Source organism: Nothobranchius furzeri, chromosome 17 (genome assembly GCF_043380555.1).
Source record: "Nothobranchius furzeri strain GRZ-AD chromosome 17, NfurGRZ-RIMD1, whole genome shotgun sequence".
NCBI classification, from domain to species: domain Eukaryota; kingdom Metazoa; phylum Chordata; class Actinopteri; order Cyprinodontiformes; family Nothobranchiidae; genus Nothobranchius; species Nothobranchius furzeri.
Genome location: NC_091757.1, coordinates 24,129,909 through 24,154,538, shown reverse-complemented (window position 1 = coordinate 24,154,538; position 24,630 = coordinate 24,129,909). Strand labels below are relative to the sequence as shown.

General features: G+C 45.4%; 1 protein-coding gene across 5 annotated transcripts in view; it reads right to left on the bottom strand.

Annotated features, from left to right (window-relative positions):
* pdzd2 (PDZ domain containing 2) overlaps positions 1–24,630 on the bottom strand; it is a 369,757-nt gene that overhangs the window by 141,328 nt on the left and 203,799 nt on the right. For all 5 annotated transcript variants that reach the window (XM_070546319.1, XM_070546322.1, XM_070546324.1 and 2 more), the window contains one exon: positions 3,140–3,285. In XM_070546319.1, the coding sequence (XP_070402420.1) occupies positions 3,140–3,285 (146 nt within the window). The remainder of the gene's footprint in view (positions 1–3,139; positions 3,286–24,630) is intronic.

Here is a 24,630-nt window from a genome sequence, read left to right as displayed (position 1 = left end):
ACTCTGAACTGATACTTGGCCCATAAGCACAAACAACAGTCAGGACCCATTCCCCGACCCGAAGGCGCAGGGAAGCTACCCTCTCATCCCCCCGGGTAAACCCCAACACACAGGCACAGAGTCTTGGGGCTAACAAAAAGCCAATCCCAGCCCTCCGCCTCTCACCCGGAGCAACTCCAGCAAAGGAGAGTGTCCAACCCCTCTCAAGGACTTGGGCTCCAGAGCCAATGCTATGTGTCGAGGTGAGTCCGACTATATCTAGCCGGTACCGCTCAACTTCTGCCACAAGCTCCTGCTCCTTCCCCACCAGCGAGGTGACGTTCCTTGTCCCAAAAACCAGTTTCATTGTCCGGGGATCGGACCGCCAAGGCTCCCGCCTTGGTCTGCCACCCGATCCACACTGTACCGGACCCTTCAAGTTCCTCCTGCGGGTGGTGGGTCCACAGTTGGATGAGCCCATGTATCCAGTTCGGGCTGGGCCCGGCAGGGCCTCATGGGCGAAAGCCCGGCCACCAGGTGCTCGCTCACGGGCCCCAACCCCAGGCCTGGCTCCAGGGTGGGACCCCGGTAACCCTCCGGGCCGGGTACTCCGACTCTTTGAAATTACATCCATAAAAGATTCTCTGAACCATTCTTTGTCTCACCCTTCACCTAAGACCAATTTGTCATGGGAGACCCTACCAGGGGCACAAAGTGCTCCAGACAACATAGCTCCTAGGATCATTAGGCCACTCAAACTCCTCCACCACGATAAGGTGACGGTTCAAGGAGGAGTTCAGGAGTTGTATCATTTTTAAAACAATTTTGATTACAAATAAATAAGTGTAGCAGAAATCCACATTTCATATCCTCAGATTAACTTTGTTTGCATTCACATGAAGGAGAACTTAACTATTTTCACAAAGTTTTTCCTCTCACATTTAGCAGAAAAAAAAAACAAAAAGGGGAATTTGAAACTGGCCCCCAGTTCGAACATCTAGCTAAGTCCTACATTTTCTCCCAGGAATGTAAATTTACCAAGTGACTTGTTTGTTTCCCTCCTTAAGCAATCGAAAAGATGGACATTATCAGGACTTGGTCTGGTCCATGTCAACCTGCCAAGCCCTGACTCTCCCCCAAGGTTTGAATGCTTGTAAAACCTTCTCGGCATGTTCTGGAAGAATGCAGAATTTAGTCTTTATCAAGACTCTGATCCACAGTTAAAAGGTGTTTAAATTTGTTCACCATTAGAAATCAAGGTGCTCTAAGTTAAAATCTTATCAGTTACAAACCTAACTGCTTGTTTTGTGTTTTTTCTTTTATGTTAAACCTCTGCCAATTTTTGCTTCTCCAGTGAAAATTCATGCTAATGGTAAAACTGTTAAGTTTTAAGACATGAATTGTATTATTTCATGTTTAAAGTAATACTTTGATGCTAAAGTAATACTTTTTTAGCTTTATATGAATAACTGTGTTAAATTGTGATCATGGACTTTCCATCTTGGAGAAGGTAGAGGTTATTTGAAAGAGCCACAGTGCCATCCAGTGTCCAGTGGTTAATGAGTGAAATATATGTGGGTGTGACCCAGAAGGTTATAAAGCCAAAGTGCAAACCTCATGTTAGCAGAAGAAAAAAGAAAAAAGGACGCCTTAAGCACATCCCTGCGGGCTGTTTTCCATCTGGCCCAGAAGAACCGGGCGTTTTAGAGTAATTAGCTCTCAAAAGTTACTGTAAAGACTTAGAAGCAACTCCGTTGTTTTGTTTTGACTTCCTACGTGAAACCGGAAGTTGTGTGTTCGTCGAGTTTTCATATTAAGATTAAGAGCAATTTGGAACAGTTTGATGATTCGGCTCCGTTTGGAATAATTTGGGCCCGCGATCTGAATTCCACGTTTCGAGGCCGCTGAAGTGAAGGAACCTAAAGTCCAGCCACTCCCAGGGAATGAGATTCTCCTGAACCACAGACACCGTTGACCTAAGCTGAGGTGCCAAAAAGTCTTACGGCCCCTGAAGCTTCTGGACCAGCTGAACCAGCCCACAGGACACCTCTTTGGCGACAGAAAAAGGTCTATGAATCATCTCATCTGGCTGACTTTTGTGCTAAGCCTGGTTAGTGAATTCAGATTAGTCCATTTCTTTATGGTATGTTTTTATTTCAATCCCAGATTCAAGTTAGCCTTCAAGATCCCCTTTCCTCTTCTGCCATTACGAGCCCCCGGCCACACACCGACTCTCATTTGCATCGATTCACACACATGAACACACCCCCTCCTGCACCCATACTAACACACACACACACACACACACACACACACACACACACACACACACACACACACACACACACACATAATTTTGACGTAATCCTCAGGGTCTTTTGGTGAAAAGAAATCACGATGCACTTGTCTGTACGTGATGCAAAGTTTAGTTAAGCCAAACTAAGCCAAGTCCCTTTGGAGGTCTGCGTTTTGTATCACTGCTGTTGCGTGGGAGCTGAAAACGTCAGGAGTGTTTTGAGCTGAGGCTGTCCTGAGTTCTCAATTACTGGTTCTGTCACTCATCATTTATGCTACGTTTTAAATGATTGTGGCTGACAAGTTTAAATTTAGAGGACAAATAAAATTCAAGACTTTTTAAAGACTTTTCATTGTATCATTTCCAACCCCCCCCCCCCCCCCCCCCCCCCCCCCCCCCCCCCCCCCCCCGTCTGGCTGTGAAGCATCAAAGCGTCTGCTTTTAACATCACGCCTGATACTTAAAACTTTGTTAATGCTTTTGGATGCTTTGTAATTCCCAACAGACACGGAGACAAGGTGAAAGAGAAAGGATGATATAATGTATTATTTCCAAATTCCTAAATTCAATGCTTTTAAGACTTGTAAGACCCCGCGTGAACCCTGTCATTCCAGTAGCTGAGAGTATACATGTGACATACATTCATTTGTTAAAGACTAATACCACATTTCATTTTTTTTGTAAAACTAAAAAACCAAAATCTTTGTCAACTAAAACATTTTTGAGTTTCAGCGGAATTAAACTGAATAAAATTAAAATGCATTTTCATCCAAAAAAACTAAAACCAAGATGGCTGCCAAAAACAACACTGGTTTTACTGCATGCAGGCATACAAACAGGCATGTTTACCAAGACCACCTGTACCTGTAAATAGCACCTTGCTTTTCTATACGAGCGATGATGATGCCATGAGGAGACCGCTTGGAACCGCGCCCCCCTGTAATCTGCATGCCGAGGCCCTCCTGACCTTTCACCATGTGCATCTTCCAGATGTGGTGGCCTTCTCGGGGCTTTAAAAAAAAGAAACAAAACATGAAGAACAAATGAGAAAACTTCCCAAAATTCAGCTGCATCACATATTTGAAAAATAACTATTATGTTTTGTTTATCAGCCCATCAGTGTTCATTCATGTTCATTTGACAACTACAAATGGTAAATTATGGACGTCCTACTAAGACACTGATGCCGAACTTTGACAGGGTTGCACAGGAAACAGAGAGACTAAAGTTTTCATTGCTTCTTTTTGCAGATGATGTGATCTTGTTGGCCTCACTGGCTTTGAACCTCTGGAATGCACTGGAGCATGGTGAGGCTGAGTGGGGAGCAGCTGGGATGATGATTTTGCCTCCATGTCCATAATCCTCAACTGGAAAAGGGTGGATTCCCACCTCTGCAGTGGGAATCAGCTCTGATCACCTGGAGATGGTCAGGTCAAACTGACTCAGACAGCTGAGGCTGCCACACTCCTTCACTGTGTCCAAGTTGTAATCTTCATGTGAAAAGTCCAGCAGGAATCTGCTCATCCTCTACAGCAGTGCTTCTCAACCCTGGTCCGCAGTGCCAAGACATTCCATGTCTTGCATGTTTCCATTACTCTGCTACAGCACACTGGTTCACATATTTGCATTGCCTCCTTAGGATGACATCAAGTGCTGCAGAAGCCTGTTAATCCCTCATTTATGTAAGTCAGGTGTGTGGCAGCAGAGAAACAATGCTGTTGGAAGCAGCAACACAAAAAACATGCAGGACAGAGGGGCGCCGAATGAATGAATGAATATCCATCCATCCATTATCTGAACCCGCTTCAGGAAAACAGGCGGGGTACACCTTGGACAGGAAGCCAGTCCATCGCAGGGCAACTCAGAGACAGACAGGACAAACAACCAAGCACACGCACTCACACCTAAGGATAATTTAGACCAGGGGTGGGGAACCCTGGTCCATCGAGGGCCGCTATCCAGCATATTTTAGTTTCAACCCTGCATCATCCCACCTGATTTCAATCAGCAGGTGATTAACAAGCTTCTGCAGAACCTGAAAAGCTGCAGAACATGTGAATCAACCACTGAATCAGAAGGGTTGGTGCAAAGACATGCAGGATACCGGCCCTTGATGACCAGGGTTCCCCACTCCTGATTTAGACAGAGAAATTAACCTGACAGTCGTGTTTGTGGCCTGTGGGAGGAAGCCCGAGTACACAGAGAGAACCCAGGCAAGCACAGGGAGATCATTAAAACTCAATGCAGAAAGTCCCCAGGGTTAGTGAACCCTGGACCTTCTTGCTGCAAGGCAGCAATGCTAGCCACTGAACCACAGTGCAGCCCTGGAAAAATAACAACAAACAAAAAATAAAGTAGGCATGCTTTTTTTTCTTTTTTTTTTACTGATATCTGACGTCCAATGTTGTCTGACTTAATTTCCAATTCCGAGATATAAGAGGTCCCTCTCATAAAGAAAGAAAAACTAAAACCTAGGGTCGTCACGGTGTGAAAATGTAACCTCACGGTTATTGTGACCAAAATTACCACGGTTTTTGGTATTATCGGGGTATTTTTTTTAACGTGTTACATTTTCACACAGTTATATGAACCCTGTATGTCAGGAAATATTGTCCTCAGTTTGTGTCTAAATTTAGCCTAAAATTTGTTATTTTGTAATTATGTTGTTTATTTGTTTACATTTTTCCCCTTTAAGCTTGGTTTATGCTTGACGCATTCACTTTCCGCGCGGTGATGCGGCTCGCGGCTGGAACGCGCTTCACAACTCGCAGCGTTTATGGTTTGTGCGGCTCGTCTCTGCGGTGAGCCAATATTCTCCCAAACTGTAGGGGGCAGCATGGAGCTCTACAGCATGCATCCAACACTACACCATAGTAGAAGTAGAAATCACTGTTTACAACATGGTATTTCAGCATTTTTAACAGCATCCTTGTCTTTTCCGACAGTGCGAGCTATTTCTCTCCAAGAATTATGAACAACATGTTGATCACGGTGATCTCTGAGAGCTGAATCATACAAATCTCTGTATTTACCAACCTCTGCCGTGCCGGTCCGCCATGTTTCTCCGCGTCCGACCGTCCGCGTGGTTAGAAATTTTCCGAGGTGCGCGTTGCGGAAATCTTGGGCCGTGTGGAGACGCGGTGGAGGGGCGTGGTTGTTAAAATGACGCAAAATGACGCAACTTTTCCGCGCGGAGCCGTACGGACCTCGCGGACGCGTCAAGCATAAACCAACCTTTAGTCTTTAAAATACCAATATTTGCCCATAACTTCTTATTGTTTGTCTGTTTGATGTCGTCATTTAAAAATATTAGATCAGATGATACTCAGTACTCAAGTAGCCTTCTAATCAGATACTTTTTTACCTGTACTTGAGTAATAACCCCTATATCAGGAAAATATTGTACTCGGTTTGTGTCCTTCCAGTGAGCTTTGCAGATGTGGGAAAATGTCATCAGGCAGTAATCGTTGTTAAATTCATAATTATTCTCGGAGAGAGACCAACTCTTATCTGCCCCTGGGAGCCCCGTAATGCATAGCGTCATTTCAACATGGCGGTGTCCGCGACACGGTTTATATGCAGGTAGCGGCGCTGCGGCTGCTTTATATAGCGACTCGTTGCGTTCTCCCTCAACCCAAATCCTCGGATCACGCATTTTAGCTAAAACGCTAACGTTAGCTTGCCTTGCGTTGACTGTAGAGTTGTGGGTGATGGTCACGCAGATGTGTCATGAGATTTGAAGCGTTGCTGCCTTTCACAGACACTTTTTCTGCACGTGCTGCAAACAGGATAGCCGTCTTCTATCAGCTGTCCCTCGGCGTTCTTCAAATATCCAAAACATGCCCGAACTTCCCACTTTGTCTTCTTTGAGGGATAATAAATGTCCTGAGCGCTGCCGTCTCCTCCCTTGGCCTTTATTTCAGCTTTAGCTTAAAGAAAGTTTTGGTTGTAAACAACAAAGTGCGCATGTGCCGCCGGCAACTTCAGCAGATGATACGGTGGCTGGTAAGGGTCACCGCGCCTATACCGCAGCCACGGTAACCCCCCGAGGCAATAGATTTCTTTTAAAACAAGATGGTTATTATTATTGTCTACTTTTTTACCGCTACACCGGTTACCGTGACAACCCTATAGGTAACTAACATCACATTTCTCCTTTCATGCATGCGGATATTTTATACATTTTCTGTGCACAATAACAACTACTTCAGACTAAGAAAGCAAAAGGAAAAGTGCCATTTTTATTTTGTCTCCAACTGCAGCTGAATCTCATTTTCCCTAAGCGTGAATGTAAGATGTGTATAGGCAGTGTTGGGAATCCAACATTAAAAAAGAAACTAGTTATAGTTAGGCCCGAGCAGTGAAGCTGCGAAGGCCTATTGTATCTGCTCCGTTTATTAGGCCCGAGCAGCGAAAGCGCTGCGAAGGCCTCTTGTTTTTGCTCCGTTTATTAGGCCCGAGCAGCGAAAGCGCTGCGAAGGCCTCTTGTTTTTGCTCTGTTTATTATTATTTTTAGGCCCGAGCAGCGAAAGCGCTGCGAAGGCCTCTTGTTTTTGCTCTGTTTATTATTATTTTTATTTATTATTCCGGTGCCGCTTTGAATGGCTTTTTGGGGACCTTAACATACCCCAAAACTCACAATATTTTGCATACTTGTCAGGCCTGGTGAAAAATTTGATATTTTAAAGGTCCCAAAAAAATCGCAAAGAAATTGGCTGAACAGCGCCCCCTAGAAAATGAAAAAAAACCCTCTCCATAAAGCTTAGTTTATCGTACCGTTATGAAATTTGGTACACTTATAGTACTCAATAGTCCGCACAGAAAAGTCTCTTGCAAGCATGGTCAATATCAAACAGGAAGTCGGCCATTTTGGGTTGAAATGGCGATTTTTTGCCGTTTTGGCCGTTTTTAGGGTCCGTTTCTGATTGGATTGCTCGATCATTTTTTGCACGATCATCTCAAAAATTCTGTAAAATTGCTCAGAAGAGATGGGCGAACAAAATGAGACAATAAAATTGACTTTTCGTAAATACTGAAGGGGCGGGGCCAGGCCTCGAAGTTTGACTACTCGCCAAAAATTTTTAAATTGCTATAACTTCATAACTGAATGGAATAGAGTTACCAAACTTTCTGTGGTCATTCGTCATCACCTCACAAAGTAAATTGAATGGTCGCATGATGACATCACACAAGCCCCGCCCCCTCAGGACCAAAAAGGTTAAGTTTTACTGTGAAAGGTCCCAAATTGCCCCATTTCACTAAATCACCACAAATTTGTAGCTGGTAACTCAAGACAAGTGGGGGTTGCTTGGTGTCACATTATGTGAGTTTTCGGCAGAGGGCGGGGCTGTGGCGGCGCGGCGAAGTCAGGCGTACCGCCGTGGCCTTACGTTTGCCTCCCATTTCGTCATTTCTAAAGATATCATCACGAAACTTCTTGTGAGTGATCCTAGTCTGGCCCCCCAAAAGATCTGATGTGAACATCCGGTGGGCGTGGCCTATTTTCTGAAATAGCGCCCCCTAGGACCATTAAAACTGTCAGCCCCAAGCCATGCTTTGACTGAAGATTACGAAATTTGGTACACTAATGTGGTGTCTCAGGACCTACAAAAAAGTCTCTTGGACCCAAGTGCAAAGTCGCACAGGAAGTCGGCCATTTTGGTCCAAGTACGCGATTTACTGGTTTTCGCACACCTTGTTTGGAGAGTGATGCTCCGTCGCCCTTTTCACCAATCTCCTTGAAACGTCTGCTATATACTCTTAAGACAAAGAGGAAAAAATTCAACCGTCGGATTTTTCAAAAGTTTAACGGTGTGGGCGTGGCTAAGCCTCAAACTTTGACCTGTCGCCACGCCACTCATTTTTTCACAGCTCCCTACTGGACTCCTTTTACCCAATCAGCAGGAATCTCTGGCAAACAGCAGTAGACAACTTGAGGTCACTTGGTATCCAGTACTGGCAGGTTTCAAAAAAAGGCGGGGCTTCAGGAGCATGGCGAAAATCGCCATCACGCCGTGGAAGTATGTTTGCCTCTCATTTCTTCAGTTATCGTGATATTGCTACGAAACTTCTGGTGCGTGATCCTAGTCTGACCCCCAAGCGACATAGATATCTGAATTTAGTGGGCGTGGCCTATTTTCTTAAATAGCGCCCCCTAGGACCATTTAAACTAATAGCCCCAAGCTATGCTTTGACTGAGGATTACGAAATTTGGTACACTAATGTGGTGTCTCAGGACCTACAAAAAAGTCTCTTGGAGCCAAGCGCAAAGTCGCACAGGAAGTCAGCCATTTTGGTCCAAGTGCGCGATTTAGTGGTTTTCGCACACGTTGTTTGGAGAGTGATGCTCCGTCGCCCTTTTCACCAATCTCCTTCAAACTTCTGCTATATACTCTTAAGACATAGGGGAAAAAATTCAACCGTCGGATTTTTCAAAAGTTGAAAGATGTGGGCGTGGCTAAGCCTCAAACTTTGACCTGTCGCCACGCCACTCTTTTTTTCACAGCTCCCTACTGGACTCCTTTTACCCAAACACCAGGATTCTGTGGCAAACAGCAGTAGACAAGTTGAGGTTACTTTGTCTCCAGTACTGGCAGGTTTTGAAAAAAGGCGGGGCTTTGGGAGCATGGCGAAAATCGCCATCACGCCATGGAAATACGTTTGCCTCTCATTTCTTAAGTTATCGAGATATCACCTCGAAATTTGTTGTGAGTGATCCTAGTCTGACCCCCAATAGAAATGGACAGCTAAAATTTGTGGGCGTGGCCATTTTTCTGAAATAGCGCCCCCTAGGACCATTAAAACTGTCAGCCCCTAGCCATTCTTTGACTGAGGATTACGAAATTTGGTACACTAATGAGGTGTCTCCGGACCTACAAAAAAGTCTCTTGGAGCCAAGTGCAAAGTCGCACAGGAAGTCGGGCATTTTGGTCCAAGTACGCGATTTAGTTGTTTTGGCACACGTTGTTTGGAGAGTGATGCTCCGTTGCCCTTTTCACCAATCGCCTTCAAACTTCTGCTATTTACTCTTAAGACATAGGAGAAAAAATTCAACCGTCGGATTTTTCAAAAGTTGAAAGGTGTGGGCGTGGCTAAGTCTCAAACTTTGACCTTTCGCCATTACTTTACTTGACTTAATAACTCCCATGTGCATGATCAGATCTTTTTCGAACTTTGTCTGTGTGATCATTGACCATATCTTTAAACAATGACAATGTGGACAGCTGACATCACCTAAGCCCCGCCCCCTGAATACAGGAAGTCTATTGTTTTATGCTGAAATGCCCATATTTGTCCCCTCTAATTTAGTCAACATGACACTAAGGTCATGCACGGTCTTCATGATGCTGTAATGACCATTCAGATCTGATAGCTTTCCAGATAGGGAGGGGCTTTGATGCCATGGCGAATTCTGGCGTAACGCCGTAACCTTACAATTCAATTTAATGGTGAGCTCAGAGGGGATGCTGAGTCAGGGTGAGGTGCGGACGAGGAGGCCATTTGCGGTTTCTGGTGTCGGGGTGGTTGACGTTTCTGTTCTGCCAGACGTGCCCTGGTGCCCCGGGCTGCCGGCCAGGCCGGAGCGGCGCGGAGCTGCGAGGGCCGAACGACGCTGCTTGCAGCTTTAATTTTTATTTATTATTCCGGTGCCGCTTTGAATGGCTTTTTGGGGACCTTAACATACCCCAAACTCACAATATTTTGCATACTTGTCAGGCCTGGTGAAAAATTTGATATTTTAAAGGTCCCAAAAAAATCGCAAAGAAATTGGCTGAACAGCGCCCCCTAGAAAATGAAAAAAAACCCTCTCCATAAAGCTTAGTTTATCGTACCGTTATGAAATTTGGTACACTTATAGTACTCAATAGTCCGCACAGAAAAGTCTCTTGCAAGCATGGTCAATATCAAACAGGAAGTCGGCCATTTTGGGTTGAAATGGCGATTTTTTGCCGTTTTGGCCGTTTTTAGGGTCCGTTTCTGATTGGATTGCTCGATCATTTTTTGCACGATCATCTCAAAAATTCTGTAAAATTGCTCAGAAGAGATGGGCGAACAAAATGAGACAATAAAATTGACTTTTCGTAAATACTGAAGGGGCGGGGCCAGGCCTCGAAGTTTGACTACTCGCCAAAATTTTTTAAATTGCTATAACTTCATAACTGAATGGAATAGAGTTACCAAACTTTCTGTGGTCATTCGTCATCACCTCACAAAGTAAATTGAATGGTCGCATGATGACATCACACAAGCCCCGCCCCCTCAGGACCAAAAAGGTTAAGTTTTACTGTGAAAGGTCCCAAATTGCCCCATTTCACTAAATCACCACAAATTTGTAGCTGGTAACTCAAGACAAGTGGGGGTTGCTTGGTGTCACATTATGTGAGTTTTCGGCAGAGGGCGGGGCTGTGGCGGCGCGGCGAAGTCAGGCGTACCGCCGTGGCCTTACGTTTGCCTCCCATTTCGTCATTTCTAAAGATATCATCACGAAACTTCTTGTGAGTGATCCTAGTCTGGCCCCCCAAAAGATCTGATGTGAACATCCGGTGGGCGTGGCCTATTTTCTGAAATAGCGCCCCCTAGGACCATTAAAACTGTCAGCCCCAAGCCATGCTTTGACTGAAGATTACGAAATTTGGTACACTAATGTGGTGTCTCAGGACCTACAAAAAAGTCTCTTGGACCCAAGTGCAAAGTCGCACAGGAAGTCGGCCATTTTGGTCCAAGTACGCGATTTACTGGTTTTCGCACACCTTGTTTGGAGAGTGATGCTCCGTCGCCCTTTTCACCAATCTCCTTGAAACGTCTGCTATATACTCTTAAGACAAAGAGGAAAAAATTCAACCGTCGGATTTTTCAAAAGTTTAACGGTGTGGGCGTGGCTAAGCCTCAAACTTTGACCTGTCGCCACGCCACTCATTTTTTCACAGCTCCCTACTGGACTCCTTTTACCCAATCAGCAGAAATCTCTGGCAAACAGCAGTAGACAACTTGAGGTCACTTGGTATCCAGTACTGGCAGGTTTCAAAAAAAGGCGGGGCTTCAGGAGCATGGCGAAAATCGCCATCACGCCATGGAAGTATGTTTGCCTCTCATTTCTTCAGTTATCGTGATATTGCTACGAAACTTCTGCTGCGTGATCCTAGTCTGACCCCCAAGCGACATAGATATCTGAATTTAGTGGGCGTGGCCTATTTTCTGAAATAGCGCCCTCTAGGACCATTAAAACTGTCAGCCCCAAGCCATGCTTTGACTGAGGATTACGAAATTTGGTACACTAATGTGGTGTCTCAGGACCTACAAAAAAGTCTCTTGGAGCCAAGCGCAAAGTCGCACAGGAAGTCGGCCATTTTGGTCCAAGTGCGCGATTTAGTGGTTTTCGCACACGTTGTTTGGAGAGTGATGCTCCGTCGCCCTTTTCACCAATCTCCTTCAAACTTCTGCTATATACTCTTAAGACATAGGGGAAAAAATTCAACCGTCGGATTTTTCAAAAGTTGAAAGATGTGGGCGTGGCTAAGCCTCAAACTTTGACCTGTCGCCACGCCACTCTTTTTTTCACAGCTCCCTACTGGACTCCTTTTACCCAAACACCAGGATTCTGTGGCAAACAGCAGTAGACAAGTTGAGGTTACTTTGTCTCCAGTACTGGCAGGTTTTGAAAAAAGGCGGGGCTTTGGGAGCATGGCGAAAATCGCCATCACGCCATGGAAATACGTTTGCCTCTCATTTCTTAAGTTATCGAGATATCACCTCGAAATTTGTTGTGAGTGATCCTAGTCTGACCCCCAATAGAAATGGACAGCTAAAATTTGTGGGCGTGGCCATTTTTCTGAAATAGCGCCCCCTAGGACCATTAAAACTGTCAGCCCCTAGCCATTCTTTGACTGAGGATTACGAAATTTGGGACACTAATGAGGTGTCTCCGGACCTACAAAAAAGTCTCTTGGAGCCAAGTGCAAAGTCGCACAGGAAGTCGGGCATTTTGGTCCAAGTACGCGATTTAGTTGTTTTGGCACACGTTGTTTGGAGAGTGATGCTCCGTTGCCCTTTTCACCAATCGCCTTCAAACTTCTGCTATTTACTCTTAAGACATAGGAGAAAAAATTCAACCGTCGGATTTTTCAAAAGTTGAAAGGTGTGGGCGTGGCTAAGTCTCAAACTTTGACCTTTCGCCATTACTTTACTTGACTTAATAACTCCCATGTGCATGATCAGATCTTTTTCGAACTTTGTCTGTGTGATCATTGACCATATCTTTAAACAATGACAATGTGGACAGCTGACATCACCTAAGCCCCGCCCCCTGAATACAGGAAGTCTATTGTTTTATGCTGAAATGCCCATATTTGTCCCCTCTAATTTAGTCAACATGACACTAAGGTCATGCACGGTCTTCATGATGCTGTAATGACCATTCAGATCTGATAGCTTTCCAGATAGGGAGGGGCTTTGATGCCATGGTGAATTCTGGCGTAACGCCGTAACCTTACAATTCAATTTAATGGTGAGCTCAGAGGGGATGCTGAGTCAGGGTGAGGTGCGGACGAGGAGGCCATTTGCGGTTTCTGGTGTCGGGGTGGTTGACGTTTCTGTTCTGCCAGACGTGCCCTGGTGCCCCGGGCTGCCGGCCAGGCCGGAGCGGCGCGGAGCTGCGAGGGCCGAACGACGCTGCTTGCAGCTTTAATTCTTTCTTTTTTTTATTTATTATTCCGGTGCCGCTTTGAATGGCTTTTTGGGGACCTTAACATACCCCAAAACTCACAATATTTTGCACACTCGTCAGGCCTGGTGAAAAATTTGATATTTTAAAGGTCCCAAAAAAATCGCAAAGAAAATGGCTGAACAGCGCCCCCTAGAAAGTGAAAAAAACCCCTCTCCATAAAGCTTAGTTTATCGTACAGTTATGAAATTTGGTACACTTGTAGTACTCAACAGTCCGCACAGAAAAGTCTCTTGCAAGCATGGTCAATATCAAACAGGAAGTCGGCCATTTTGGGTTGAAATGGCAATTTTTTGCCGTTTTTGCCGTTTTCAGGGTCCGTTTCTGATTGGATTGCTCGATCATTTTTCGCACGATCGTCTCAAAAATTGTGTAAAATTGCTCAGAAGGGATGGGTGAAAAAAATGAGACAAGGATTCTGACTTTTCGTATATGTTGAAGGGGCGGGGCCAGGCCTCGAAGTTTGACTACTCGCCAAAAAAATTTAAATTGCTATATCTTCATATCTGTATGGAATAGAGTTACCAACCTTTCTGTCGTCATTTGTCATCCACCCACAAAGTAAACTGAATGGTCGGATGATGACATCACACAAGCCCCGCCCCCTCAGGACCAAAAAGGTCAAGTTTTACTGTGAAAGGTCCCAAATGGCCCCATTTCACTCAATCACCACAAATTTGTAGCTGGTAACTCAAGACAAGTGGGGGTTGCTTTGCGTCACTTTATGGGAGTTTTCGGCAGAGGGCGGGGCTGTGGCGGCGCAACGAATTCAGGCGTACCGCCGTGGCCTTACGTTTGCCTCCCATTTCGTCATTTCTAAAGATATCGTCACGAAACTTCTTGTGAGTGATCCTAGTCCGGCCCCCCAAAAGATCTGATTGGAAGATCCGGTGGGCGTGGCCTATTTTCTGAAATAGCGCCCCCTAGGACCATTAAAACTGTCAGCCCCAAGCCATGCTTTGACTGAGGATTACGAAATTTGGTACACTAATGTGGTGTCTCAGGACCTACAAAAAAGTCTCTTGGAGCCAAGTGCAAAGTCGCACAGGAAGTCGGCCATTTTGGTCCAAGTGCGCGATTTAGTGGTTTTCACACACGTTGTTTGGAGAGTGATGCTCCGTCGCCCTTTTCACCAATCGCTTTCAAACTTCTGCTATATACTCTTAAGACATAGAGGAAAAAATTCAACCGTCGGATTTTAAATAAGTTTAAAGGTGTGGGCGTGGCTAAGCCTCAAACTTTGACCTTTCGCCACGCCACTCTTTTTTTCACAGCTCCCTATTGGACTCCTTTTACCCAATCACCAGGAATCTCTGGTAAAAGGCAGCAGACAAGTTGAGGTCACTTGGTCTTCAGTACTGGAAGGTTTTGAAAAAAGGCGGAGCTTTGGGAGCATGGTGAAATTCGCCATCACGCCATGGAAATACGTTTGCCTCTCATTTCTTCATTTATCGTGATATCACCTCGAAATTTGTTGTGAGTGATCCTAGTCTGACCCCCAATAGAAATGGTCAGCTTAAGTTTGTGGGCGTGGCCTATTTTTTGAATTAGCGCCCCCTAGGACCATTAAAACTGTCAGCCCCAAGCCATGCTTTGACTGAGGATTACGAAATTTGGTACACTAATGTGGTGTCTCAGGACCTACAAAAAAGTCTCTTGGAGCCAAGTGCAAAGTCGCACAGGAAGTCGGCCATTTTGGTCCAAGTACTCGATTTAGTGGTTTTCGCACACGTTGTTTGGAGAGTGATGCTCCATCGCCCTTTTCACCAATCACCTTCAAATTTCTGCTATATACTCTTAAGACATAGAGGAAAAAATTCAACCGTCGGATTTTAAATAAGTATAAAGATGTGGGCGTGGCTAAGCCTCAAAGTTTGACCTTTCGCCATTACATTACTTGACTTAATAACTCCCATGTGCACAATCAGATCTATTTCAAACTTTGTCTGTGTGATCACTGACCACATCTCAAGGCAACATTATTGTGGACAGCTGACATCACCTAAGCCCCGCCCCCTGACAACAGGAAGTCTATTGTTTTATGGTGAAATGCCCATATTTGTCACCTGTAACTTAGTGAACATGACACTAAGGTCATACACTGTCTTCATAATGTTGTAATTACCATTCAGACTTGAAAGATTTCCAGAAAGGGAGGGGCTTTGATGCAATGGTGAATGCTGCCATGACGCCATGACCTTACGTTTGACTGTAACTTCCACAAACAGCCTCCAATTTGCCCGAGACTGAACATGGCAATGAACAATCATGCCCTTTAGCCAGTGAGGCACAAACGGTTGGTGAATGTTATATAATGTCACCAAAGCTGACCTCAATGGGACTTTTCTGTAGTTGGTCACAGCGCCGCCTAGTTAACTTTAACCTTCGGTAACTTTAAAAAACATGGTCAAAATAGCATTAAAGTTGGTCACTGTCATCACACCACCAGTGTGGCAAAGATGGGGTATGCCCTAGTGGTGAGACGTGTAATATAATGGTGGGCTCAGAGGGGATGCTGAGTCAGGGTGAGGTGCAGACGAGGTGACCGTTAGCGGTTTCATGTGTCGGGGTGGTCGACGTTTCTGTTCCGGGGACGTGCCCTGGTGCCCCTGGCTGCCGGCCGGGCCGGAGCGGCGCGGAGCTGCGAGGGCCGAACGACGCTGCTTGCAGCTTTAATTAGGCCCGAGCAGTGAAGCTGCGAAGGCCTATTGTATCTGCTCCGTTTCTTCTTATTATTAGGCCCGAGCAGTGAAGCTGCGAAGGCCTATTGTATCTGCTCCGTTTATTTTTAGGCCCGAGCAGCGAAAGCGCTGCGAAGGCCTCTTGTTTTTGCTCTGATTATTATTATTTTTTGTTATTCCGTGCCCCCTTTGAACGGCTTTTTGGGGACCTTAACATACCCCAAAACTCACAATATTTTGCAAACTTCTCAGGCCTGGTGAAAAATTTGATATTTTAAAGGTCCCAAAAAAATCGCAAAGAAAATGGCTGAACAGCGCCCCCTACAAAGTGAAAAAAAACCCTCTCCATAAAGCTTAGTTTATCGTACAGTTATGAAATTTGGTACACTTGTAGAACTCAACAGTCCGCACAGAAAAGTCTCTTGCAAGCATGGTCAATATCAAACAGGAAGTCGGCCATTTTGGGTTGAAATGGCGATTTTTAGCCGTTTTTGCCGTTTTTAGGGTCCGTTTCTGATTGGATTGCTCGATCATTTTTCGCACGATCGTCTCAAAACTTGTGTAAAATTGCTCAGAAGGAATGGGCGAACAAAATGAGACAAGGATTCTGAGTTTTCGTATATGTTGAAGGGGCGGGGCCAGGCCTCGAAGTTTGACTACTCGCCAAAAAATTTAAAATTGCTATAACTTAATAACTGAAAGGAATAGAATTACCAAACTTTCTGTGGTCATTCGTCATCCAGCCACAAAGTAAATTGAATGGTCGGATGATGACATCACACAAGCCCCGCCCCCTCAGGACCAAAAAGGTCAAGTTTTACTGTGAAAGGTCCCAAATTGCCCCATTTCACTTAATCACCACAAACTTGTAGCTGGTAACTCAAGACAAGTGGAGGTTGCTTGGCGTCACTTTATGGGAGTTTTCGGCAGAAGGCGGGGCTGTGGCGGCGCGGCGAAGTCAGGCGTACCGCCATGGCCTTACGTTTGCCTTCCATTTCGTCATTTCTAAAGATATCGTCACGAAACTTGTTGTGAGTGATCCTAGTCCGGCCCCTCAAAAGATCTGATGTGAACATCCGGTGGGCGTGGCCTATTTTCTGAAATAGCGCCCCCTAGGACCATTAAAACTGTCAGCCCCAAGCCATGCTTTGACTGAGGAGTACGAAATTTGGTACACTAATGTGGTGTCTCAGGACCTACAAAAAAGTCTCTTGGAGCCAAGTGCAAAGTTGCACAGGAAGTCGGCCATTTTGGTCCAAGTACGCAATTTAGTGGTTTTCGCACACGTTGTTTGGAGAGTGATGCTCCGTCGCCATTTTCACCAATCTGCTTCAAACTTCTGCCATCTGCTCTTAAGACATAGAGGAAAAAATTCAACCGTCGGATTTTTCAAAAGTTGAAAGGTGTGGGCGTGGCTAAGCCTCAAACTTTGACCTGTCGCCGCACCACTCTTTTTTTCACAGCTCCCTACTGGACTCCTTTTACCCAATCAGCAGGAGTCTCTGGCAAATAGCAGTAGACAACTTGAGGTCACTTGGTATCCAGTACTGGAAGGTTTCAAAAAAAGGCAGGGCTTTGGGAGCATGGCGAAAATCGCCATCACGCCATGGAAATACGTTTGCCTCTCATTTCTTCATTTATCGTGATATCGTTACGAAACTTCTGGTGAGTGATCCTAGTCTGACCACAAAGAGACATAGACAGCTGAAATATGTGGGCGTGGCCTAATTTCTGAAATAGCGCCCCCTAGGACCATTTAAACTAATAGCCCCAAGCCATGCTTTGACTGAGGATTACGAAATTTGGTACACTAATGTGGTGTCCCAGGACCTACAAAAAAGTCTCTTGGAGCCAATCACAAAATTGCACAGGAAGTCGGCCATTTTGGTCCAAGTACGCGATTTAGTGGTTTTCGCACACGTTGTTTGGAGAGTGATGCTCCGTCGCCCTTTTCACCAATCGCCTTCAAACTTCTGCTATATACTCTTAAGGCATAGGGGAAAAAATTCAACCGTCGGATTTTTCAAAAGTTGAAAGGTGTGGGCGTGGCTAAGCCTCAAACTTTGACCTGTCGCCGCGCCACTCTTTTTTTCACAGCTCCCTACTGGACTCCTTTTACCCAATCGGCAGGATTCTCTGGCAAATAGCAGTAGACAACTTGAGGTCACTTGGTATCCAGTACTGGAAGGTTTCAAAAAAAGGCGGGGCTTTGGGAGCATCTCGAAAATCGCCATCACGCCATGGAAATACGTTTGCCTCTCATTTCTTCATTTATCGTGATATTGTTACGAAACTTCTGGTGAGTGATCCTAGTCTGACCCCAAAGAGACATAGACACCTGAAATATGTGGGCGTGGCCTAATTTCTGAAATAGCGCCCCCTAGGACCATTTAAACTATTAGCCCCAAGCCATGCTTTCACTGAGGATTACGAAATTTGGTACACTAATGTGGTGTCCCAGGACCTACAAAAAAGTCTCTTGGAGCCAAGCACAAAATTGCACAGGAAGTCGGCCATTTTGGTCCAAGTACGCGATTTAGTGGTTTTCGCACACGTTGTTTGGAGAGTGATGCTCCTTCGCCCTTTTCACCAATCGCCTTCAAACTTCTGCTATATACTCTTAAGGCATAGGGGAAAAAAGTCAACCGTCGGATTTTTCAAAAGTTGAAAGGTGTAGGCGTGGCTAAGCCTCAAACTTTGACCTTTCGCCACGCCACTCTTTTTTTCACAGCTCCCTATTGGACTCCTTTTACCCAATCACCTGGAATATCTTGTAAATAGCAGCTGACAAGTTGAGGTCACTTGGTCTACAGTACTGGCAGGTTTTGAAAAAAAGGCGGGGCTTTGGGAGCATGGCGAAATTCTCCATCACGCCATGGCAATACGTTTGCCTCTCATTTCTTCAATTATCGTGACATCGCCACAAAATGTCTGGTGAGTGATCCTAGTCTGACCCCCAATAGAAATGGGCATCTGAGATTTGTGGGCGTGGCCTATATTCTGAAATAGCGCCCCCTAGGACCATTAAAACTGTCAGCCCCAAGACAAGGTTTGACTGAGGATTACGAAAATTGGTACACTCATGTAGGGTCTCCGGACCTACAAAAAAGTCTCTTGGAGCCAAGCGCAATTTCGCACAGGAGGTCGGCCATTTTGGTCCAAGTTCTCGATTTAGTGGTTTTCGCACACGTTGTTTGGACATTGATGGCCCGTTGCCCTTTACATCGATCACCTTCAAACTTATGCTATGTACTTTTAAGTCAAAGGGGAAAAAATTCAACCGTCGGATTTTAAATAAGTATAAAGGTGTGGGCGTGGCTAAGCCTCAAAGTTTGACCTTTCGCCATGACATTACTTGACTTAATAACTCCCATGTGCATGATCAGATCTAATTCAAACTTTGTCTGTGTGATCACTGACCACATCTCAAGACAACGACAATGTGGACAGCTGACATCACCTAAGCCCCGCCCCCTGACAACAGGAAGTCTATTGTTTTATGGTGAAATGCCCATATTTGTCCCCTCTAATTTAGTGAAAATGACACTCAGGTCATACAGTGTCTTCATGATGTTTTAAAGACCATTCAGATCTGATAGCTTTCCAGAAAGGGAGGGGCTTTGATGCCATGGTGAATGCTGGCGTGACGCCATGACCTTACATTTGACTGTAACTTCCACAAACGGCCTCCGATTTGCCCGAAACTGAATATGGCAATGAACAATCATGCCCTTTAGCCAATGAGGCACAAACGGTTGGTGAATGTTATATAATGTCACCAAAGCTGACCTCAATGGGACTTTTCTGTAGTTGGTCACAGCGCCACCTAGATAACGTTATCCTTCGATAACTTTAAAAAACATGGTCAGAATAGCATTAAAGTTGGTCACTGTCATCACACCACCAGTGTGGTAAAGATAGAGGATTCCCTAGTGGTGAGACATAAAATATAATGGTGGGCTCAAAGGGGATGCTGAGTCAGGGTGAGTTGCGGACAAGGTGGCCGTTAGCAGTTTCTGGTGTTGGGGTGGTCGACGTTTGTTTTCTGCGGACGTGCCCTGGTGCCCCGGGCTGCCGGCCAGGCAGGAGCGGTGCAGAGCTGCGAGGGCCGAACGACGCTGCTTGCAGCTTTAATTTTTTTTCTTTCTTTCTTTCTTTCTTTTTTTTTCTTCCGCGTCTTTGGATGGCCTTTAGGGGGTCTTAGCATATCCAAAAACTCACCAAATTCTGGCCCAATATAGAAAGTGCGTGAAATTTACGTATTTCACTGGCAACGTGAAAGTTGGTAAAAAAATGTTTCAACAGCGCCCCCTGGAAAATTAAAAATACCCCTCCGCTTTGACCTTTTTTCATAGTAGAGTGATGAAATTTGGTACACTTGTAGAACTCAACAATACGCACAGAAAAGCCTCTTGCACCCATGGTCAATATCAAACAGGAAGTCGGCCATTTTGGACTAAAGTGGCCATTTTGACCCCGTTTTGGCCATTTCTAGGGTCTATATTTGGTTTAAGAGTTTGGTCATTTTTCGCACGATCGTCTCAAAAATAGTGTGCGATCGAACAGAAGCGATGGACGATTAAAATGAGACAATAAAATTGACTTTTCGTAAATACTGAAGGGGCGGGACCAGGCCTCAAAGTTCGAGCACTCGCAAAAAAATTCAAATTGCTATAGATTCATAAATGAAAGAATTACAGTTAAAGAAATGTTCTAAGGACAATCGTCGTCGCCCTCCGAAGACAAATGAATGGTCGATTGATGATGTCACATAAGCCCCGCCCCCTCAGGACTTAAAAGGTCAAGTTTTACTGGGAAATTTTCCAAAATTCGCCCTTTCCAATAATCACCCCAAATTTGTAGCGGGTAACTGAAGACAAGTTGGGGTTTCTTGGAGTCACTTTATGGGAGTTTTCTCCAGAAGGCGGGGCTGTGGCGGCGCGGCGAAGTCAGGCGTACCGCTTAGGCCTTACGTTTGCCTCCCATTTCGTCATTTCTAGAGATATCGCCACGAAACTTCTTGTGAGTGATCCTAGTCTGGCCCCCCAAAAGATCTGATGTGAAATTCTGGTGGGCGTGGTCTATTTTCTGAAATAGCGCCCTCTAGGACCATTAAAACTGACAGCCCCAAGCCATGCTTTGCCTGAGGATTACGAAATTTGGTACACTAATGTGGTGTCTCAGGACCTACAAAAAAGTCTCTTGGAGCCAAGTGCAATATCGCACAGGAAGTTGGCCATTTTGGTCCAAGTGCGCGATTTAGTGGTTTTCGCACACGTTGTTTGGAGAGTTATGCTCCATCGCCCTTTTCACCAATCGCCTTCAAACTTCTGCTATAGAATCTTAAGACATAAAGGAAAAAATTCAACCGTCGGATTTTAAATAAGTATAAAGGTGTGGGCGTGGCTAAGCCTCAAACTTTGACCTGTTACCACACCACTCTTTTTTTCACAGCTACCTATTGGACTCCTTTTACCCAATCGCCAGCAATCTCTGGCGAATAGCAGCTGACAATTTGAGGTCACTTAGTCTCCAGTACTGGCAGGTTTTGAAAAAAGGCGGGGCTTTGGGAGCATGGCAAAATTCACCATCACGCCATGGCAATACGTTTGCCTCTCATTTCTTCAATTATCGTGCCATCGCCACAAAATGTCTGGTGAGTGATCCTAGTCTGACCCCCAATAGATTTGGACAGCTGTAGTTTGTGGGCGTGGCCTATTTTCTGAAATAGCGCCCCCTAGGACCATTAAAACTGTCAGCCCCAAGCCATGCTTTGACTGAGGAGTACGAAATTTGGTACACTAATGTGGTGTCTCCGGTCCTACAAAAAAGTCTCTTGGAGCCAAGTGCAAAGTCGCACAGGAAGTCGGCCATTTTGGTCCAAGTACTCGATTTAGTGGTTTTCGCACACGTTGTTTGGAGAGTGTTACACCATTGCCCTTTTCACCAATCACCTTCAAACTTCTGCTATAGACTCTTAAGACAAAGGGGAAAAAATTCAACCTACGGATTTTAAATAAGTATAAAGGTGTGGGCGTGGCTAAGCCTCAAACTTTGACCTGTCGCCACGCCACTCTTCTTTTCACAGCTCCCTATTGGACTCCTTTTACCCAATCACCAGCAATCACTGGCAAATAGCAGCAGACAAGTTGAGGTCACTTGGTCTATAGTACTGGCAGGTTTCGAATAAAGGCGGGGCTTTGGGAGCATGGCGAAATTCGCCATCACGCCATGGAAATACGTTTGTCTCTCATTTCTTCAATCAATGTGACATCGCCACACAATTTCTGATGAGTGATCCTACTCTGACGCCTAATAGAATTGGACAGCTGAAGTTTGTGGGCGTGGCCTATTTTCTGAAATAGCGCCCCCTAGGACCATTAAAACTGTCAGCCCCAAGCCATGCTTTGACTGAGGATCACGAAATTTGGCACACTAATGTAGTGTCTCAGGACCTACAAAAAAGTCTCTTGGAGCCAAGCGCAATGTCGCACAGGAGGTCAGCCATTTTGGTCCAAGTACTCGATTTAGTGGTTTTTGCACACGTTATTAGGAGAATGATGTCTCGTCGCCCTTTCCACCGATCACCTTCAAACTCCTGCTATATACTCTTAAGACATAGAGGAAAAAATTCAACCGTCGGATTTTAAATAAGTATAAAGGTGTGGGCGTGGCTAAGCCTCAAACTTTGACCAGTCGCCATTACGTTACTTGACTTAATAACTCCCATGTGCATGATCAGATCAATTTCAAACTTTGTCTGTGTGATCACTGACCACATCTGAAGACAGTGACAATGTGGACAGCTGACATCACCTAAGCCCCGCCCCCTGACTACAGGAAGTCTACTGTTTTATGGTGAAATGCCCATATTTGTCCCCTCTAATTTAGTCAACATGACACTAAGGTCATGCACTGTCTTCATGATGTTGTAATGACCATTCAGATCTGATAGCTTTTCAGAAGGGGAGGGGCTTTGATGCCATGGCGATTTCTGGCGTGACGCTGTGACCTTACGTTTGACTGTACCTTCCACAAACAGCCTCCGATTTGCCCGAGACTGAACATCACATCACCAGTGTGGTAAAGATAGAGTATCTCCTAGTGGTGAGACGTGTAATGGTGGGCTCAGAGGGGATGCTGAGTCAGGGTGAGGTGTGGACGAGGAGGCCGTTCACGGTTTCTGGTGTCGGGGTGGTTGACTTTCTGTTCCGCCAGACATGCCCTGGTGCTCCCGGCTGCCGGCCAGGACGGAGAAGCGCGGAGCTGGGTTTGGAGAGCATCTGGGATGGAGCGGAGGGGGCGCGGACGGAGGACGAGCAGCTTCGCTGCGAGGGCCGAACGACGCTGCTTGCAGCTTTAATTAGGCCCGAGCAGCGAAAGCGCTGCGAAGGCCTCTTGTTTTTGCTCCGTTTATTCTTTCTTTTTATTTATTATTCCGGTGCCGCTTTGAATGGCTTTTTGGGGACCTTAACATACCCCAAAACTCACAATATTTTGCACACTCGTCAGGCCTGGTGAAAAATTTAATATTTTAAAGGTCCCAAAAAAATCGCAAAGAAAATGGCTGAACAGCGCCCCCTAGAATGTGAAAAAAAAAACCTCTCCATAAAGCTTAGTTTATCGTACAGTTATGAAATTTAGTACACTCGTAGTACTCAACAGTCCGCACAGAAATGTCTCTTGCAAGCATGGTCAATATCAAACAGGAAGTCGGCCATTTTGGGTTGAAATGGTGATTTTTAGCCGTTTTTGCCGTTTTTAGGGTCCGTTTCTGATTGAATTGCTCGATCATTTTTCACACGATCGTCTCAAAACTTGTGTAAAATTGCTCAGAAGGGATGGGCGAACAAAATGAGACAAGGATTCTGACTTTTCGTATATGTTGAAGGGGCGGGGCCAGGCCTCGAAGTTTGACTACTCGCCAAAAAAAATTAAAATGCTATAACTTCATAACTGAATGGAATAGAGTTACCAAACTTTTGGTGGTCATTCGTCATCCACCCACAAAGTAAACTGAATGGTCTGATGATGACATCACACAAGCCCCGCCCCCTCAGGACCAAAAAGGTCAAGTTTTACTGTGAAAGGTCCCAAATTGCCCCATTTCACTTAATCTCCACAAATTTGTAGCTGGTAACTCAAGACAAGTGGAGGTTGCTTGGCGTCACTTTATGGGAGTTTTCAGCAGAGGGCTGGGCTGTGGCGGCGAGGCGAAGTCAGGCGTACCGCCGTGGCCTTACGTTTGCCTCCCATTTCGTCATTTCTAAAGATATCGTCACGAAACTTCTTGTGAGTGATCCTAGTCCGGCCCCCCAAAAGATCTGATGTGAACATCCGGTGGGCGTGGCCTATTTTCTGAAATAGCGCCCCCTAGGACCATTAAAACTGTCAGCCCCAAGCCATGCTTTGACTGAGGTTTACGAAATTTGGTACACTAATGTGGTGTCTCAGGACCTACAAAAAAGTCTCTTGGACCCAAGTGCAAAGTCGTACAGGAAGTCGGCCATTTTGGTCCAAGTACGCGATTTAGTGGTTTTCGCACACGTTGTTTGGAGAGTGATGCTCCGTCGCCCTTTTCACCAATCTCCTTCAAACTTCTGCCATATGCTCTTAAGACATAGATGAAAAAATTCAACCGTCGGATTTTTCAAAAGTTGAAAGGTGTGGGCGTGGCTAAGCCTCAAACTTTGACCTGTCGCCACGCGAAGTCAGGCGTACCGCCGTGGCCTTACGTTTGCCTCCCATTTCGTCATTTCTAAAAATATCGTCACGAAACTTCTTGTGAGTGATCCTAGTCCGGCCCCCCAAAAGAACTGATGTGAACATCCGGTGGGTGTGGCCTATTTTCTGAAATAGCGCCCCCTAGGACCATTAAAACTGTCAGCCCCAAGCCATGCTTTGACTGAGGATTACGAAATTTGGTACACTAATGTGGTGTCTCAGGACCTACA